This window comes from Podarcis tiliguerta, assembly GCF_965153285.1.
Source record: "Podarcis tiliguerta genome assembly, chromosome: 1".
NCBI classification, from domain to species: Eukaryota; Metazoa; Chordata; class Lepidosauria; order Squamata; family Lacertidae; genus Podarcis; species Podarcis tiliguerta.
In genome coordinates, this window is record NC_139534.1 from 105,029,502 (window position 1) to 105,050,329 (window position 20,828).

Here is a 20,828-nt window from a genome sequence, read left to right on the forward strand (position 1 = left end):
GTGCGCCCATCTCACTCAAGAGGCCAAGGGCCAACGCTGTCCGAAGACACTTCCGGGTCACGTGGCCAGCGTGACATCGCTGCTCTGGCGAGCCAGAGCCGCACACGGAAACGCAGTTTACCTTCCCGCTAGTGAGCGGTCCCTATTTATCTACTTGCACCCAGGGGTGCTTTCGAACTGCTAGGTTGGCAGGCGCTGGGACCGAACAGCAGGAGCACACCCCGCCGCGGGGATTCGAACCGCCGACCTTTCGATCGGCAAGCCCTAGGCACTGAGGCTTTAACCCACAGCGCCACCTGCGTCCCAGAATATACATGTACAGTACTATATTTTTGGAATATGTGGCACCCAGATAATTAACAGCTGATCGTCACTCCTCAGCTTACTTTCAGGGTAGCATTCTTTTCATTCCCATTGTCCTTAGGCTTAGCTTTTCTTGGCTTCAAGCTTTGTTCAGATCGCAGCTGTAAGAAGGATAAATGGAAGGGATGAAAATCATACATCTTCCCTTTCACTATTTCATCCTAGTTATCAAAAATTAGTTTACTTCAGCTTCACCTCTCTAAATTTTCCTCTATTTATTTTTGGGGTCATAGCTTTAACTATTTTTTACCCCATTGCCAACAACTTAACTATTATTTATTTATTTAAAGGATTTTAGCCATTTAAAACATGTTTAGCCCACTTTTTAGCTGAAAGGGCTCCAGGGCAGCTCACAAGAATCACTAGTAAGAAAGTCTCTGTCCTCAGACTTACAATCTAAAGGCATAACACATAAGGAAAAAAGGGCTGGGATGGGAAGAGCAAAAAAGAAATTTCAAGCACCAACACCTAAATTTACAGTTCAGGTGGTCTGATGGAATGACTACAAGTCGGTGGCAATGAAGGAAGGCCAAAGGCAGCTGATGTTTCAGCAGAGGCCATATGATATTTGGGCTTCCCTTCTTTCCCTCTACTGGTCACTCATATTATTATGTTAGCTTTTTGGTTCTCTGGATGACAATATTTCAAGTTAGGGAATGCATAATTGTTTTCCATCTCAGTGCAATCTGTATCTGATGAAGGTTCCTTCCTACAAAGGTTTATGTCACACTAAATTTAGTTATCTTTTATGAGAATGTCTGTATTAACCTTTGCTGGATCTTTTTGCTGCTCATAAACTTTCCACTAAGATTTTAGTTTGCTTCATTTAGTCATCACATTTTTTTATCTCCCAGACTATGGTTTGGAGGACTGGGAATGAACCTTGTGCTCCCTTCTCTTCTTCTCACATGCATGTCTTCATGGAATACTTTCTGGTTTGGCTAGTCAGCTTGCTGGTTCAGACACAACAGCAAAATTTTGAGCATGATTTCCAAACTAGGAGTGCAAAATCTGGCTTGATCAAGCCTAGGAGTATTCCATTAAGCCAAGCGCTAAGGGCAGGAGAGACCTCATGAGTCCAGAGATTGTTCCTGCCCCTCCAAACCAAACAGTGATTGAATACAGTCATTGAGTTGCTTACAAAGAGTGTTCTTTTTATTGCCAGTGGTTGACATAGTGCTTGAGTGTATGGGTCCCCCCCCCCCCTTTAGTTTCCACTTTTGCTTCAAAACTGAATCTCCCACCCCTATTAACTTCCACTCCAAACGAAATTAAATTGTATCAGTTGGTTCTGGCTATAGTGTGCATACCTGTAACATTGCTGAGTAAATTTGATTAGGAATGGGCTGTTGGTTTGTCAGATTATGCTGATACTGCAGCAACTGCCATACATTTTTCTGCTGCTCTGTTTGCAAATAGATACTTGAAGGAAAGTGTGTGTGTGTGAGAGAGAGGGGGGGGGTGTGCGGTGGGAGTGGGGGAGGCACTTTCCATGGTTATATGAATGAGGTATCAAATTATAGCACAGAACACACAGATTTCCAAAAGAAACTACCAGTTTGCTCCCCAAACCTGATACACACAAGAAAAGGGAGAAGGGAGATTAATGCATGTTATAGCGATTGAATCCACTCTATCTACTGTTAGATTCTTGGCGTCGTTTTATTAAAGCGAGCCTCCTCCGGCCATCAGTTGTGTTGCTGTTACAAAATATTTCATAAATATATAAGTTTCTCAGGTTTTCTTTTTTAAAAGAAACCTTTCATCGCACAAACCAAAGGACAGATTGAGTTGTTGATGTGAAGGGTTGCAGAAAAGAGAAGAGGGAGTTAGGCAGTTATTTGCAGAAAGTGAACCTTGCAACATTTTGCCGCTCCTCAACATCTGAATTAATTTAGAGCTTGTTCATATTGCTTCTGTTTAAGTCATATACTATATTATATGCTATATAAATATGTATACTATATTATATATTTCTACTATATAATTATACCGAATATGTGCTTAGTAATATGAATTAACTGCCACAAGTACAAATTGCCAGTTTGTGTGACATTGGCACTATAAATTTCTACACCGCCCTTCACCCAAAGATTGCAGAGGCCAACCTTGCATTCAGAGAGGTGTATCATTCCCATGTTAACAATAACTCCTTTGTTTCTGGGTCATGTGACCTCAGGTACTTTAATCAGTAGGAGCTTTTTGTGTTTAAAAGGTCTCAGATTCGGCTTCACCGATGCCAACTTCACTATCTTCCTTGAACAAAAGCTGCTGGAGCTTGCTTTGGTTATTTATATGCTGCTCTCTAGGGAATACCCTCAGCTGCTTTCACTATAATGCTCCCTACTCTAATTTCATAACCTCAGCCTTAAGTTGCTGCACTTGGTTCTCAAAGCTCTGATGTTTGCACCTGGCCAATGTATATCTTATTTGATCTTGGTGCAAACAGCTGTATGGTGCACTTTATACTGAATGCAGTAAACTAGGTTTCTAACCGAAATATCTCCCCCATTTCTGTTGCTAGCTATGTGGCAAGCAGATTTCTAGAAAGACAAGTGTAGAATTTGACACCAAGCATTTTCATGGCAGAAGCCAATCTGTTTAGCTTAAAACACCTGGTGTTGCTTTATCATCATCATCTTCATTTGTTCTCCAGTACATCCATTCAGGGACAATACAGTGGTACCTCTGGTTGCGAACGGGATCTGTTCCGGAGGCCCGTTCGCAACATGAAAAGAGCGCAATCTGAAGCGCTGTATCTGTGCAGGTGCACGGCGCGATTTAGCACTTGTGCGTATGCACGAGTGGCGAAACCCGGAAGTAACCCTTTCTGGTACTTCCAGGTCGCCGCGGGACATAACCTGAAAGAACATAACATGAAGCAAATGTAACATAAGGAATGACTGTGTATCACTCTGTTATATAGGAACAGTGAAGTTGTGGTCTTGGACACATATATTCAGTCTGTTGAGATCTTGTAATCTTATGCCATTAGTTCACTTTTGTTTCGCCTTGTTTTCCATTAGAACATCAGAGAGGGATATGAAGTAAAGAGTTAAATCACCTTCTCTGCCTATAAAATAACATAAGAAGAGCCTGCTGGATCAGGCTAAAGGCCCATTCTGTCTAGTCCAGCCTCCTGTTCTCGGTGGTCAGTGGGAAACCAGCAAGCAGAACCCCAGGACAGGAGCATTCTCCCCTTGTGTGGCTTCTGGTATTCAGAAGCATCATTGCCTCCAAGTGTGGAGGCATGTGCATCTGAGATGTTTTGTCCATTTTAAAGATGGAGACTGAGAGTGAAACTCTTTCAGCTGATCTAGTATTTGAATCAATATCTTGATTTATGCAGAAGTTAGGATCGGAGTTGTCCTTGCAACTCATTTTTGCTGTTCTGAACAACTGTAAGAGGTTGTGTGTGGAAAAAGATGCCTGTGTAACCCTGAAGAATGAAAGCAGGAACTATGTGCTACTATGTGCATAGAAGTGTCAGCTATCGGTGCATTACTAAGCGATCCTGTCTTGTCTCCTCTACTCGCACCTGTGTCTTTGTTGACATACTTACTAACTTCTGGGTTTTATCTACTACTGGTGGCAAACCTGTACCTTCATGGCCCTTGTACTAGGTTGTTTCCTGTTGGAAGTGAGACCCGGAGTGCAGGGAAAGTGTTGCCTGATGCTCCTCTTGCCGTTCAGTTTCTCGCTATCACCTGCTTGGATGGGCTTGGAGGCTGCCAAACATGCTGAAGTGGTTAAGTTTCCCACAGGCTCCTCGGGAAGCTGTGGGGGAAGAGTGGCTCCTGCCTGATGTGTTTTCAAAGTGAGCCGAGTCTTTGAAGTTTCGTTTTAGCAGCTGCCAGGTATTTTTGCCTCAGCCCTGTGCAGTGTTTCTGAACCCAGCCTTCATATGCTGCATTCTTTGCTGCACATGCCAATGTTTGCAGATGGGGGAAGGGAGGAAAATAATTAGCCAAGGGGGTAAAAGGCTTTAACCTAGTTCTACTTCGTTTAAAATTCTTTTGGCACAAGCCCTCTCTTGCTCTTCTGCTGCTTCTCATGTGACTCACTCGAAATCTTTTTGTAGGTGTTTACTAATATTTACTGGGATTTTTTAAAAAAGCTTCCCTGGTTCTGCAGTTCAGATTTGTTCGTGCAGTGTTCTGATACTTTTGTCTCTCTAAAACATGAAGAATGTCGCAGATACATTCCTTGAAGGTTTAGAGGATCAATCTTGCTTTAAAGAAGAGAAATAACCTTAGCTGACGGAGAATGGCTTCTTGGAAAGTTAGAGAGGATCTGGCTGCCAGAGATTATTTCTGGGAAAGACTGATGTCTTGGGACAGCCTTTTCCAATCTAGCGTCCTCTAGATATTTTAGGCTGCAACTTGCTTCCCTTCCAGCCATCATGGCCAGTAGTCATGGATTCTAGGAGTTGTAGTTCAAAACATCTGGAGGAGCACCAAGTTGAAGAAGGCTGCCTTAGGCCTTGGTGTATTTGGGGGCTATGTGAAACCAACTTACACTCCTGTCTCTTCACTATTGGGCTTTGTAATTTCCATCTCCCTCATGCTTTTCATCTTCACTTTTCTCTATAGAACAAAGTATGTTACTGTGGATCTTCAGTTTTAAGCCAGGACTGTGTAACAAAGGCAGTGATGTAAGTTGTCACTGTGGAAATCTGAGGCATGCAGTTACTTCTTTCTGTGAAAATTCTGGTGGTGTGAAAGTAGGTACTACCTACCTGTGCTGTTTAATTGAGTAGTATTACTAACTAGTGACTGGAGAATCCAAGAATTAATTCCTTTCTGTGCTACAGTGTTATTGTGAAGTTTGTGGGCCAATATATCACTAGAAATGTACTTTAGATTTACTCTTTTGTACAATTGGATGAATAAACACCTCTTTCAGCACTCTAGCACTCCAGAAAGAGCTGTTATTGATGCATTAGACTAGCTTTCTCCAACCTAGTGCCCTCTATATGTTGTGGGATTCCAGCTCCCATCAGCCCAGACAGCCTATGGTCAGGCATGATGGAAGTTTTAGTCCAACAATATCTGAAGGGCCCACATAGGATATCCCTGCTCTACTGTGTCCCAACCAGAGGGCCGCTTAGGTTTTGCTTTGCCTACTTAATGTGGTCTCAAATTTAACTCAATCATTTTCTGGCTAAAGTAAAATTGCATATAGTACACATGGCAGCCGTAAGAGTAATTCTTCCATCTGTGGAACAGTTTTTCATGTGTTTTGATTGAGTTTATGTAATATACCAATAGATGAATTGTGCTCATGCTCTCCAGATAATCTGCTTTCCCTGTGCTTTGCATTTGTTGGAATACTTTGAATTTGGAATTGTGGCATGCATTATCTACAGAGGCACCTCTTCCTCTTCCCAAAATAATGGAATAGCAGCAGTTCTCTCATTCATGCTAATCTCATCACATGTATTCTTTATCATTAAAATGTTCCAGCAGGCTGGGCCCATGTGCAGGTGCATGTGCAGGCATCCAGAAGCCAGGACTGCTTCCTGTTCAGTGCACCTAACCATTTGGCTTTGGCTAATTGAAAGAGAGGCTGCTGTGTGCTCTCTGATTCAGCTAATCCAAATCACACAAAGGGGATAAGCATTGCTGCCATTACTACCTCTTCTCCTCTGACCTGATGTGTTGTGATGGGATGGAGGCACTGAACCTCTTAACCAGATGACCCCTCACTTTCCTTTTGACTTAGTTCCCATATGTTTTCCCATTTGTTTTCAAAGCTTGATATTCTATGAAAGGAAAAGAGGGAGGAGAGGGGGGAAATGAGACACTCAGCTGCCAAATATTTCCCAGCTCATAGAGGCCAGTGTTACAGTACTCTTGGCACAGGTCCACAGATGCTACTTTGGGCTAAGTGAAAGCCCACTCTGCCAAAAGCTAGATATTTAATAACTGGCAAATTCTAGTTGTTCTGAACATGATAGTGTGGGTAATGTCAATTGAATCCAGAAATAGTTTAATCTGAATGTCTTTAGAGTTTACTTATACAGCCCTTCCAGTGTTTCACCTCTTCTACTGTTTCAGCCCATCTTTGCCAGCTAATGTTTTGGCAGACCTACATCATGCGTGGCCACATTCCTCCTCTAGACCGCCATGCTTGGCTTTGGTCAATTGCTTCAGGCTAAATTTCCAAAAGTGTAGCCTGCGCTGTGAGGATGTCCTGCCTGAACTCTGGCAGCATTCTGATAACCTGTCAGGTGGCACTCTCCCCTTGGATCGTGAGGCAGGGCCAAGCTTCTGTCAGCAACTTCTCTAAGAGGAAGGGTGCCCTGAAGCAGCCATGCCTGTTGGCAATAGCTCATCTTGGTTCTGCACGCCATGGGCTTGGTTGGGTTCATCTTTTTCTTACAGTGATTTCCTCTCTTTTTTCTCCCTTTACTCACGTATCCACAATCCACAGAAGAAAGACCTTCAGGTTTGGGAGGGAAAGAAACTTGTAGGTCACTGCCACTCCATCTTTCGCCCTTCCCCAAACATGGGGAGTGGAGCCGTGGTATTTCTTTGCACAGGCAATACCAGGCAAAGCACTGACTCTTCATGGTTGTGATTCAACACCTGGAAATTCAAGCCATTGTAGCAGTGCCTCATTCCAACAAGTGCTCCAGAGTATACTTAATAGAGGGATATTCTTTTCTTTTCTTTCTTCTTCTTCTAAATAAAATGAAATAAGCCATCCTGGACCTGAAGTGAGTGAACTAGTCACTTGGCTAGCAGTGCTTCAGGATGGAAATGCTGAAATCCTTTTTGGCTTCTATAAACAGGAATTTGTAGCATTCATTTATTTGTACAAGGCATATTTCCACATTCCTTTCAGAGATTGGAATAACTTTTGCCATTTTTACTGCATTGTATTATGTTTTTGCCTAACTTTGGCTCCATGGCTGTTTCCCAAGGTCCTGGTGCACACTTTAGGATGCAGGGCACATGTCTATAGATGCAGGGCATCTATATCCAGTTGGCTAAAGGAAAAGAGCTTGACCAACACCCAGGCCGTACTTTCATGCCTTAGACCCTTGACTGTGTTGTGAACTGGACAAAGAACTCACTGATTCCCAGGCAATGCCTGGAGCACTTGGGGCTTATCCTGGACATTGCACAGTACAGAATGTTCCTTGCTGATAAACAAAACCACAAGATTTTTCAGTTGTCAATGACAAGACAGCAAAGCATTACTATTATGACCTTGGCTCAAATATTAGACATGATGGTCATGTCTCTCCTCCAGATCTCTGCAAGAGCTTCTTTTACCACTCCCAGTGTACATAATAACATATAAGAATATAAATATGAGATAGCTTCCCTCACACATCTGGAGGGTGATGATCACAGACCATATCTACCTAACACTGGACTTGTGGTTGAACTCCCATAAGCAGTCATGTAGAATGAGTCAGAATTAGAGAGCCCATAGTAACAATGGTCCAACGGGAAGCCCACCTAAGGGAGCATGTGGCTCAACAGACTTGATCTCAGTTGGAGTTCTGCCCAAACATAAAATGGTTAGAGCTGCTTGGTGGCCCTACAAGCATTCAGGAAGAAGGGGTGTGTGGTTCTGTTAGTGCTTTCTGTCAATCTGGTGGGTTCTACTAGATGGCTGACTGGTTCAGTAAGACATATTTGGTATGCCAGTTAGTCTGACTGTTTCTGGACCTTTTTGCCTTCACAGAGATTCCGTACTCAATTTATAGAGACCATTCATGTCCAGTACTAAATTGTCCAGAAGCTCCTGGAGGTAGGACTTTCTAAAGCCGGAATTCACTGGAACCAAGTTCCTGCATGGTGCTTGGGGCTGCACAATGGAGGTGATGCTCCCCCTCTTTTTCTAGAAAAAAAGCCCTGTCTGGAGGGTATTGAACAGGATGGCATATCCTATCGCAGCCCATAAGCACAGTTAAATAACTTCCTTCCTTCCAAAGGAGAAACCACACATCAGTCCCCAGACTAGCATAATGAGTCTGTAGGTCACGATTATTTTGTCGTCTTAAGATCCTAACCTGATCTAGCTTTCTCTTCACATTATTTTTTTGTTTCACCTCTTCCTGTCCTTCCCTCTCTCCTCTGGCACATCCTAGGAAGGGAACGAAGACTTTTCCCATGAAGATAGAGAAACACTCTTTTCCTATTGTTTTTGGGTCTGGTCACCACAGTTGGTGGCATGTGAAGAACCAGGCCCTTAGTAATGCTACTGCAGTGTGGCAAATGTACCGTTTGGCAAAACACAGTCATGGAGGCCATAAGCTGCACCACCAATGCTATAGAGGCCAGGCCATTGGAAGTCATTGCTATCTCACCTGACACATTGGGCAGTACCACTATGGGGAATTTTGACTTCTTATCATAGGCAAACACGCCCATTCAGTAAATGAACTGATGATAGCAAACAGGAGAAAGTGGAAGCAAGCTCTTTGGTGAGGAAGGCTACTAAGACTCCCTACATAATGGGCTAATCTTGTCAAGGCATGAGCCCTTTAAAAATGGGTGGTTTGATTTTTCTTTTTAAATTGCTTTATCTGTGGCATTCTTGGCAGATTCTTGCTTTGATGCCATTGAGTTTGATGCCAGAAGCCTAGTGGTTAACAGGTTGTCCAGAAGGAACAACTGGCTGAGGAATTATGACGTTGACCTGGGTGGAGTGTCAGACATGTCATTCTCAGGGCCAAATCCCCTAATTTTGAGAACCACCGGAGGCGGTTTTGGTTGAGACCAAATATAAAAGAGAGCTGTTCCAACAGCAAAGGAAGATACTAAGAAGCTTAGGTTGTAGTATTCTTTTCACATCTCAGATACCATGTTTAGATCTCCCCTCAACAACTTTAAAAAAGCTTTTTGAAATATTCTAACTACAAGCTTGCAGCCTAGATGGAACCATGGCTTTTAAATCTTTTTAAATTCTATTTTAGCTATATTGATAATTGTCCTGAAAACATAAATTTGTGCTGAAAGTCAGGGTTCTGAATTACATATATTCAAAGGATTTAGAATGCCCCTCTGCTTCTGTTGCTTACTCTTCATAGGAAAAAGTTCCTCTTTTTCTGCTTTCCAGCTGCATTGTAGCTTTTTGCCATTTGTAGATAGTAGGAGTGTAGTATCTGGACAGCTCACAGCTCTGGTGAGAATATCTAGGGCATTCATTCTAGGCCACTAAGGAAAGCTACAAATAATTTGTGGGCATATAGCTATGTGCGTATAAGAACAATGCAGGCTTATATGTTTGTTTTCAGCACTTTCACAGATGCAGGATAGTGATTCACATGAGATGCAGGCCAGAGTCTCTGGCCATGCTGGATGTTGCTTTTGCTTGCATATCCAAGAGTAACTTTGACTCTTAAGTTACAACACAGAGTCATAAGTAGATAAGACTTAAGCGGGGCTCTGTGAAAACTTCTACAAGGGCCTTGGGGGTTATGGAGTGAAGTTTAGGCGCAACGAAGTTTAGGTGAAAAATAAGGGTGAATGAATTGGATAACAGGATATATTGCCTGCAGCAGGAGTGACTTTGGGAGTAGACTAGGTCTTCTATAGCAAGTTGGGACTGAAAAGAGCCAGTCAGGACATGCAGTAGGGATTTGACTATCAATCTAGGTCACTAGACTTAAAGGGAGAAAATACTGCTGTGTTAAACCTGAGGCATCAGAATCTGGCTAGGTTCAAAATAGAGTAGAATAACAAATGTTCACTGTTAGCACCACAAAAGCCCAATGCCCCCACCCCCAAGCTGCTAGGTATCTTGACTCTTCCAGCCCCTAGGCTTATTTTGCCAGACAAGCCTGAAAGGGATTGGCATGTGCCTATATGTACACACCAGCAGTGTTGTAAAGCCTCAATTTGCATTCCATGACTTGGGGTTTAGAGGATAATCAAGGTCACTAGTATAGAGCAAGTTGATGATCCAAGCCTCAGAGGTTAATGGCTAGGTATAACAGTGCTGCTGCTTCTCTTTGGCGATCACTCGTAGCCAAGTAAGATTGTATTCCATGAACATGGTCTTAACAGTGAGTCTGTAAGTGACTGTGGAAGCCAATTCTGGATCCACACGTCCTTCCACAGTGGGGACATAGGTTTCCGGGTGGGAGTTGATCATTATGAGGGTTTGCCAAATATGCACGTTTCTCTCTTTCATCCTGAGTTCAAGCGTCTTCAAAGCCCATGACACCTTTGGTAAATGCTGTTCTCCAATTGGAGCGCTCACAGGCCATTGTTTCCAATTGTTGTTTATCCTACATTTTTAAAGATTTGCCTTGAGAGCATCTTTAAACGTCTTTTGTTGACCACCAGCATTACACTTTCCATATTTAAGTTCGGAATAGAGTAGTTGCTTTGGAAGACGATAATCAGGCATCCGAACAACATAACCAGTCCAACAAACTTTATGTTGAATCTTTGCTTCGACACTGGTGATCTTTGCTTCTTTTAGTACACTGGCATTATTTCACCTGTCTTCCCAAGTGATATGTAGAATTTTTCAGAGATACCATTGATGGAATCTTTCGAGGAGTTGGAGATGGCATTTATAAGTGGTCCATGTTTCACAAGCATACAGTAAGGTTGGTAGTACAATAGCTTTGCAAACACGCATTTTGATGTCCTGGTCCTCAAACACTGCACTTCAATCGGGAGAAAGCTGCACATAGCCTTAATGTAGTAATAGTTCTAAATGTATGTTTCTGTGGATGAAAACAAAAGATTCTGTCACAAAAGACACAATCTAAAGAACATACCATTGAGGAAGCATGTAGAGCTGACAGACTAAGCATGGAGGAGCTTCATGGTTTTTTTTTTTTTAGTTAAACCAAGTTCCAGGAGCCATTGAGACATGTGATGTGCTTTTTAGGGGCTTCATATTCCAGGCCCTGTCAATCTACCACCTGTTCTCCACAAAACAAGTGTGCCTGGCCTAGAAGAGTGCAGTACTGCAGCCAGGCCCACAAACTCAAACTTCAAAGCAAACAGGCAGGCTTCTATTGGCATGTATCACATTGCAATTCACAGCTGAGCTCCCTCTGTTGTTGGCAGGGTTGTAACAATGCTTTTGTCCTTTGAAAAGGTGTCTGCTTATTTGAAGACCTTACTTTTTGGTCAGCTATTATACTAGTGTGATGAACAAGACAAAGCCAACTTCAAGCATCATGAGCCAGTTCCATGGCCTTGCCTTTACCAAGCTTCCTCGGCCGCCTCCTGTGCATTTTTCTGTCTCCTAATACACAGGAAATCCTCATGTATTTACCGTATTTTTCGCTCTATAGGACGCACTGGACGATAAGACACAACTAGTCGGGGGGGGGGGGGGAGGAAACAAGAAGAAAAAAATTCTGAACCCCAGAAGCCAGAACAGCAAGAGGGATCTGGCTTCTGGGATAGCCTCTTGCTGTTCTGGCTTTGGGGACAGCCTTTGAAGCCTCCGCAGGGCAGCGGGGTGAAGGCCCAGCGGGGTGGAGGCTTTGTGCAGCCATCCCCAAGCTAGAACAGCGAGACAGAGCACTGCGCAGCGCTCCGTCTCGCTGTTCTGGCTTTGGGCTTAGCCGTGCAGCCTGCATTTGCTCCATAAGATGCACACACATTTCCCCTTACTTTTTAGAAGGGAAAAAGTGCGTCTTATAGAGCGAAAAATACAGTAATTGGTCTGGTCAGTCTCATTAGGGTATGTGAGAGCACTTCGTATAAAATCACATAAACATGATGGAATTAGGCATCTTGGAATTTCGGAGTAACTGGGTTTTTGTGTGTGCAATCTGGATTCTTGTATACCTGTTTTGGGGGCTAAAAATGGACTGTTGGTGCCCTTCTTCTTGGCGCCAGAGTCTACATATCCATTTCTAATCTCTATAAGATTCCTAGGTTCTGGGCAAATTATTACAGTAATACTGCATGTTGCTCTGTAATCATATCTACTCTGTCAGCACCATGATTCCCTTTCAGTCTTGTATCTTCTGTATCACTTTCTAAAATCCTATTTGTTCCTTTTGTGTTTGGAGAAAGTGGATATAGCACTTTCCCAGAACATGGCTAGTATTGTACAATAAGTGCTCTTCCACGGTTATTCACGCATACGAGTCTTATCAACAATACAAGAATTTCATACCACCATTCTTTCAGTATATTAAAATAAGAACCTTCTTGAACAAACTGGAGCAAAATTAGGAAATTAGGGAACAGAAAAAAGAATGTGAGAAATTGATCAATAAGCAGCAAGTTAAATGGTTTCCCCAGTATATTAGATGTTGACATAAACATAACACAGTAATACATAGGTATATTTTATAATGGGACCAAAATTTGCATGTGGAGATTCTGGAGGAAGTATAGAGTTCTTTTTAATTCAGTGTACTGTAGGCTCAAATTTTACAGTAGCCACAAATTAGAGAGAATTCTATCAAAATTGTATTTCTGGGGCATTGGTCACAGGGATGGCTGAGTCAAATTCCAGTATGTTGTCGTTTAATTATAAAAGCCAGAATTCCCAAACTGTGGTATACCAGTGGTCCATGAACTTCATTCAGGTAACTTACACACTGGCACAAGGAGACGTGTCTCACTGGTTTCCCACCCCTTTTCCAGTTTGTTTTTACTCCTGTGATATATCCCAAAGGATGCCGTCCTCCCTTTTCTCAGAGAAAATAGGAATGTTTTACTTATGGTAAATGTCTGTTATTGAGGGGTAGGAAGGAAAGCAAACATTGATTGGCTGAGTTTGCCTCATCTTTCCAGAGACAGGCGCACAAGGCCTTCTAGGTTGTAATTTTTATTTCTGTGCTTATTGAGAATTCTTTGTAGGGACCCAGTTGACACTGAATATATATTCTTTTCTGGTTATTGATATTATTACAGTATCCTAGAGTTCCTGTGCTTGGTGTGGGGGAAGAGGAGGACTCCTGCGAAAGAGTATTATGAGTTATACATATCCCACATATCTCAAATGACAACTTGCATTATCAAGCCTACCCTTTCCATCAGGTGGAAGAGGAGAACAGCAAATACAGTGGTACCTTGGGTTAAGTACTTAATTCGTTCCGGAGGTCCGTTCTTAAGCTGAAACTGTTCTTAACCTGAAGCACCACTTTAGCTAATGGATCCTCTTGCTGCTGCCGTGCCGCCGGAACACAATTTCTGTTCTCATCCTGAAGCAAAGTTCTTAACCTGAGGTACTATTTCTGGGTTAGCGGCGTCTGTAACCTGAAGCGTATGTAACCTGAAGCGTATGTAACCCGAGGTACCACTGTACAAGCTTTGTCTATTCATTGTGTGAGGGTGTAGTCCATAATAAACAAATGGTTGAAATTTGGTACATTTTAGCACCGCTAAAATAGCATGAATCATTTGGTGAAGGTGCTTCCCCCGCCCCCTCTTGTAGGAGGGCTGTTCACTGGCAAAAACTCATATAGCTCCTTGAGCAACAAGAGAGGTCTTTAGGCCTGCTCTCTCTCTTTGTATGCAGGCTGATTAAAACGTAAAACTTTTAAAATGGATCCTTTCTCACTGCAGGACCCTGGAGACGGACAACTTTGCCTGGGAAGGAGATACAGAGAACTGCATACGCAGTAAATTGATAGGAGGCCAACCAGGGCTTCCCAGGGCCCCGCCAAGTGCCGGCAGCTATCAGCTTCATTTTGCCCTGCAGCAGCTCCAACAGCAGAAGCTTCAGTCTCGGCAGCTTTTGGACCAGAGCCGAGCCCGGCACCAGGTAACTTAAGATGAGTGAGTCCGTCTTGGAAGATGTATCATTGTTAGATTCCAAACCCATTCCGAATAGATCAGTGTTCAAAATAAAGCGAAATGCTGTAAATAAAGCACCCATACCCAATTTTGTTCAATTGCACAAATTATGCAGGTTTACGTAAATGCATTTTGATTTGCATAGCTACTTCCCTGTTTCTTCCAACCCCTACAAATTGTAAATGGCAACGGAGAGCTTTAAAGAGGAATGGGCCTGTGCAGAAAGCCACACCATCTGATCACAAGCATTTACAGGAAATGCCGCCTACAAACCTTTAGTCTTTTCTTCATCATCAGAAGCCAAAATTTTAAAGAATCACAATCCAGGTTTTTTTGTGATTGTGTTATAGCCCCACAGACTTCTCTCAGACTTGAACTAATAATTTTAAGTGGATAAGGCACAGAATGGAAGCAAATTAATAATCTCTCCCCATATTTGCTTATTCTGAAACAACATTCACTCAACTGCACATCTTACACGCTATTACTTAGCCTTGCTTTTATAAGCATATTTTCTAATCCCCTCTCCCATAAACCCATAAGCATTAGGTACACAAATAAGCTGAAGAATAACTTAATGGCACAGTTTCACAACGGATTCTGGAAAGCAAACATATAGAAAAGATCCCTTGTTGTTCAGCAGTCCCCGCTTGGTTGTTAGGACCCACTGTGTACTGTCCCTCCATTTGTACTCCCCTCTGTACTAGCAGAGCAGAAATAGTCGGCACATTTTTAATCTTTTATCCAAAGGGCTCCACGTGGGCAGTGCTCAGCTCAGGGTAGCCCTGTGAGCAAAGCTGTGTCTGTAGGGGGGTTGAAGGGGGCCGTGCTGCCTGGCTGATCCCTCTTCTAATTGCTGACATTGAGATGATGTTGTTCTTGGCTTGGGGCAAAGCCATTACTCAGGAGTTTCTGTTAAAGTGATTCTTTGTTAAACCTCTGCTTGCATCCCCCGCACTCCTCCTCCTTCCCTCCAAGCACAGCCGTTCAGAGTTGTAGTTACAGAGATCTTTGCCATGCCGCAGGCTCAGGCAACACTGAAGTTTCCATTATTGAAGAAAGGGGGTTGTTCAGCGGCAGAGGCTCTCACAGCACACACTGTAGGTTAATTTAGTTAAACATAAGATCAGTATAATTTAAATGTCGAAAAGCAACAAAATATAAATGATCTGGCTTTGCCCTTAGTAACCAGCGGGGTTTGCCATAAATCTACATGCTGACATCAGGCTGCAGCAAAAATCCACGTAGCCACTGCCACCATAACCTATTAATTCGTTATATGTACTATTCAAGTTTCACAAATCATTAAGTAATAGTTTAAAACATGAATTAAAGAATATAAAGAAGGGCGTTATAATGCATGTGTAATAGGTTTCGATGTACAAGACCAGAATTCATTCGCTCTTTGCCCATGGCCTTGTATAGCCCTGGGCAAGTAGCTTTTTCTTTAACCTCGGTTCTTTAAATTCTAAAATTGAAAACTTAATTATTGATGTCCCAGGATGGTTGTGAGAGTAAAACACATCATTTATATAGAAATTGGCAGATAAATGCTCCGTAAGTTATTAATAATGTTCAAGTATTAATTTCCTCTCACAAATTAATAGTGTGCTTGGATTTTAGGTGGGTCACGTTTGATAAATTCATCTTTTTCTTTGTTTTTAGGCAGGTTCCCTTTCAGTTTTGTAGAGATCCCGATTATTTTCACTACCTCCTATTCCATTGTAACAATAGGGCTGCCATGTTGGCCACTGAAGTGTAGAGATTGTTCAAAGTTGCATTTCCTTGCTTTTGAATTATCTAAATCACAGATGGGGGACCTCAGGCCAGGGGATCAAATGCTTCCCTGCAGCACTCCCTGTTTGGCCCTTGGGACTCTCTCCAGAGCTTATTTCCTCCCCAGTCACACCCCACATCCCATGCTATACCGCTTATCAGCCCTGTTGGACTGGAACGTGCCCCTTTGGTTGATAAAAATTATCCATCCTTGATTTAAATTGTTCAAACTGTGAGTCCTACATAAGCTCATTTCTCAAACTGTGTTTTTGATAATGTTGTTTGTATCATGAAAGATTTTTAGGTGAAGCATCCTGCTAAAAGAAAAAGACTATGCACCAAAGCACACACTTTCCTGGCTCAGTTTCTGCTTTAGAATATAAAGCGCAACAGCCATTCAATGACTACATGGAATTCTCTCTTTATTTCCCTTCTGATCACGCTCAATATGCTTTTTCTTACTGCTATCCTCATTCTTAACTTTCTTCTCATTCTTTAGTTTGTTCCTAGGGTGGTTTATGTTTGCCATTTTCAGGGTCCTTTAGCCTTTGGTCCACAGTGCCATAACTTATTTTGGAAAGAACTTCAGTCATACACATAGAAAAATCATGCCAGGAATGTATTTAATGTATTTTTAGTGTAACAGCTGAGAAGAAGGAATGGGGGTTGGCTTTTCTGGCTCATAGCTTGGGAACTCCTGGTTCAATCTTTTCTTCAGTGTGTGTCTCTCCCTCCACTTTCCCCCTTCTTTCTTTTTTCCATTCCCTCTTTATTTCTTCTCATAAATCAGTGACCCTCAAAGAGACGTTTTTCCCCATTTTGAGTTCTGTATAATGCCTAGGATATAAATCTCAAATGGAAGCAGTATCCATGCAATCTGACATGGAGAGTGTAAGTGAGAATTGTTGATTTGCATTCTTCAGACAGGGCTATTGGAAAACAGCGGGTTATCTGGCAGTGGGAGAGTCTGGTTTATATTGTAAAAGCTTGCTTTTGTTGCTGAGTTCTGCAAGAGCCCTTTGCAGAGGAAAGTTCCTCTGTGTTCTGCAGCCAACAGAATTGCTTCTGGTTCTTAGAGCACTTAGGATATTTCTGCATCAGAATGGCTCCTGTTGCAGGGGAACAGCAGTAACTCAGTTTCAGAGCACGTGCTTTTCACTCCAAGTCAGTGTAGATGGTACTGAACTAGATGGAGCAATGTCCACCTTGAGAAACTTTTAGGAAAAATGCAATTAAGAAGTGACATAGAAGTTTGTAAAATTGTGCATGGCGTTGAGAAAGTGAATAGACTTTCATAATGCTAGAACTCACTGACATCCAATGAAACTGAATGCTTGAAGATTCAGGACAGATTAAAAAAAATACTTCTTTGTGCGGCGCGTCGTTAAATGATAGAACTTGCTCCCACAGGAGGCAGTGATGGCCACCAGTCTGAATGGCTTTAAAAGAAGATTGGAAAATTCATGGAGAAGAGGGCTGTGCTCTGCCTCCGCAGTTGGAGGCAGTAATACGTCTGGACACCACAGGAGGAAAGAGTGCTCTTGTGTTCAAAGCCTGCTTGTGGGTTTCCCACAAACATCTGGTTGACCACTGTTTTGAGAACAGGATGCTGGACTAGAGGGGCCATTGATCTGATCTAGCAGGCTCTTCTTACATAGCTGCTATTGCATCTGTGGCTGTGTTGTTTCAATCAATGCCAGAGTTCTGATGGCATTCAGGGGAAGAGTGAGGTAGTCCTACTAAATGAAAAGAAAAGTGGAAGTACAGTGGTACCTCGGGTTACAGACGCTTCAGGTTACAGACTCCGCTAACCCAGAAATAGTACATCGGGTTAAGAACTTTGCTTCAGGATGAGAAATCGTGCGGCGGTGGCAGCGCGGCGGCAGCAGGAGGCCCCATTAACTAAAGTGGTTCTTCAGGTTAAGAACAGTTTCAGGTTAAGAATAGACCTCCGGAACGAATTAAGTTCTTAACCTGTGGTACCACTGTATGAGTCCTCCTACTGGACTAGGCATGCAGGGTCTTCAAGGCATTTCTCCCGCTCTCTATACTAACTGGCAGAGCAAAAGCAAATTCCTCAACCCACTCTAAAGCAACCCGATTAGATCCTTCTGAAGACACCACTCGTAAGGACAAAACTGAAGAATCACAGGAAGAACAGCAGAATTCCACTGCAGAATTAAAGAGTACAAGAAGAGAGAAACAAGAACTCTAAACTTTATGTGCAGTATGTAGGATGCTGGCAAAAGCTGTGACTAGCACACCATAATCCGGAGAGCAGCCACACGGGAAGGAGAGGTGGGTGCAATGTGCTCCAACCCCACCTTCAAACAGAAATTCTGTTTTTTGCTGAATAGGTCTGGAGCCTACTCCTAAGGCAGATAGAAGAGACCAGTACCTCCTGAGCCAAGCGGGCTTCCTCTATAAGGTCCTCCTATGGCAAAACCCTCTTGGAGGACTTTCCTGTCAAATGTTGCATCAACTGAGAAAAATTGTCTCTATTTTCTAGTGTTTTACAAAAGTGTGCAGTGAAGCCCAAGTAGTCACCTTGCAGATATACAAAACAGGGGAACCCCTCTTGCAGGCAGTCAGAGTGGCGGCCCTCAACAAATAATGCACAGTTGTTTCCCAGGAGTGCGGTGGAGCAGGGGGCTTACCCAAAGCAACATGCAAGGGAACAGGAAGCCATGAGCTCAAATGGAGCACTGGCCAGGGCAAATAGTACCCCATTGAGATTCCAAGTGGGGAATCTATGAATGACCTTGGGAGACAAGCCAGCCACAGTTCTATTGGTTCACCTTCATGTGGCAGCGGGGCTGCAGAGGAGGTGGTAGATCCAGACTCTGAGGAGCATGCAGCAGCTGCTGCTGGCACTGTGGTGGTGGTGGAGGCAGGCAGTGCTTTCCTCGGAGGCTGGATCTGCTGCCCCTGTAGATTCTGCCACCCAAGGTAGTTGCCTCATGTCACCTCATGGGTGGCTCACGGTTCAAAAGTAAACTTGTAGATCTATTACATTTTTATCTCACCCTTCCCCCAAAGTGTTCAGGGTAGCAAATGTGGTCCACATCCTCCTTCTTAGAAGAGAGAATAGGAAAAACAGTCTAAAGTAAACTTAGAGCAGCCCAGAATGGTTGGGGCAACCCAGTCTGATGAGCAGGGTACAAAAGAATATTATTATTATTATTATTATTATTATTATTATTATTATCATCATCATTATCATCATCATCATCATCACCATCATCATTTCCAAAGTATGGTACTTAGACAAGCTTTGAGACTCCTTCGGGTAGTGATAAAGCGGGATATCAAATCCAAACTCTTCTTCTTCTGTGGCACTCATTTAGCGCAGGATATTACAATCGCTAAACAACAGACAGAAAAATCATTAAGACCTGCAGCAATTTTCAATTGGTCCAAGGCCATGTGTGTGGAGTTTGTGGACAGCTGGCTTAGATTTTTTATTCTTTTCTAGAATTCTCAAGAAATATGGACTCAGCAGTTATAATGACTAATGCAAAAGGATTACAGATTTGACTGATTTCTGTCGGGAGCACTGGGAAAGCAGAAGGGTTGGGAGAAGGGCAAAGATTCAAAAGAGAGGACAGTGAAAGGCAGGTTGCATTAAGATTTGATAGTGGTAGAAAGAATTTTTAACTCCACTCCATTGGTTGGAAGCAGGGAAGATTAATTCAAACGGCAGTATTTTCTACAGCCTGATGTACATAGAACTTACCACTCGAAGCTCAGATATGGTAATTTATAAACAATTGGCATTTACAAATTAATTCTTGGGAAGATTCCATTTGGCTGTCAGTTTCTATAGTCTCTACCCCATTATGTGTGTGGGGGTAGTTAGGCCTAGAATATTTTCCAATATATTTCACATGAGAAATAACATAAATCAAAACAATACCAGTCCAACCCTATAACAACTTAATGCTTGTTGGAAAAGTTCACATTAAATGTGATACAATCCATGCTGCAGAATATCTGGCTCCCTCTGGATTGTTTTATTCAACAGCTAGTTGCTTGTTTTCTTCAATTTTCTGGGCTGGCAAACTACTGTTTGCTGACCACGAAATACTAATTGTGTTAGCAGAAAATCTGGTGTGTCCCTCCCCCCTCCAATGAGATTGTTCAAGAGGAGCAGTAAGCAAACTAAATGCATCACTTTAGCCTTAGAGCAGGACTCTGATTTGTCAGTTTAAAAAATGGTTGTGTTTGTACTGCATTTGGCACTCCTTAGAAGCTACAGATCTCTGACATATTAAATATTGCTTGGGACAACTCATAGAATAATAGAATTTGTAGAGCTGGAAGGCGCGATGAGGATCAAGTAGCCCAACACTCTGCAATTCAGGAATCTTTTGCCCCATGTGGGGCTTCAACCCACGACCCTGAGATTAAGAGTTTCGTGCTCTACTGTCTCAGCTATCCCAGGCCCTGTTGATGGAGAAACATGGGCAGCAAACGAATAGTTCTGTACGTATCTGACTGTTTTTATGCCTGAATTGCTCTTGCGTCCTTCCCTCATTGCACCTGATCCATGGCAGATGAAAGCTTCTTTCTCATTTTTCTTCCCCATTTATCTGTGTCAAGATTTCCCCAGCTCTGGCTTCTTTTGCTGTGTGGTCAAACCTCTGACTTCACTTGCTGCTGTCTTGTTTGCAGAGTAGCTTCCCCTGGCTTCCTAACATACACTAAGGGGGCTCACAGTGGGATAGCTTTCTTTGAAGCTGAATCCAGAAGCTCAGGTCATTCTGTATGCTGGCTAGAGTGTAGAACAGCCAGGATTACAGCACACCAGAGAAACAAAAGCCTTTTGGATGTCTGCTGCCCCCAAGAAAAACAGTCCTGACCTTTCTTCAGCCTCTGACAGTCACGCTGTTAGAAGCTGCTTTGTTGACTCTTCCCACTGGGTGATAGAACTCCTCGTCTGCA

General features: G+C 42.8%; 1 protein-coding gene and 1 long non-coding RNA gene across 10 annotated transcripts in view; one reads left to right on the plus strand and one right to left on the minus strand.

Moving 5' to 3' along the window:
- The window catches only part of LOC310681474, a 360,526-nt gene that overhangs the window by 83,010 nt on the left and 256,688 nt on the right, over window positions 1-20,828 (minus strand). The gene's annotated exons all lie outside the window — the stretch shown is intronic.
- Window positions 1-20,828, plus strand: part of TTLL5 (tubulin tyrosine ligase like 5) — a 110,352-nt gene that overhangs the window by 74,025 nt on the left and 15,499 nt on the right. For 8 of the 9 annotated variants that reach the window (XM_083447696.1, XM_083447690.1, XM_083447694.1 and 5 more), the window contains exon 32: window positions 13,878-14,076. In XM_083447696.1, the coding sequence (XP_083303822.1) occupies window positions 13,878-14,076 (199 nt within the window). Of the gene's footprint in view, window positions 1-322; window positions 1,810-13,877; window positions 14,077-20,828 lie in introns of those variants that run through there. The other variant, XR_014512871.1, reaches the window with a different exon arrangement.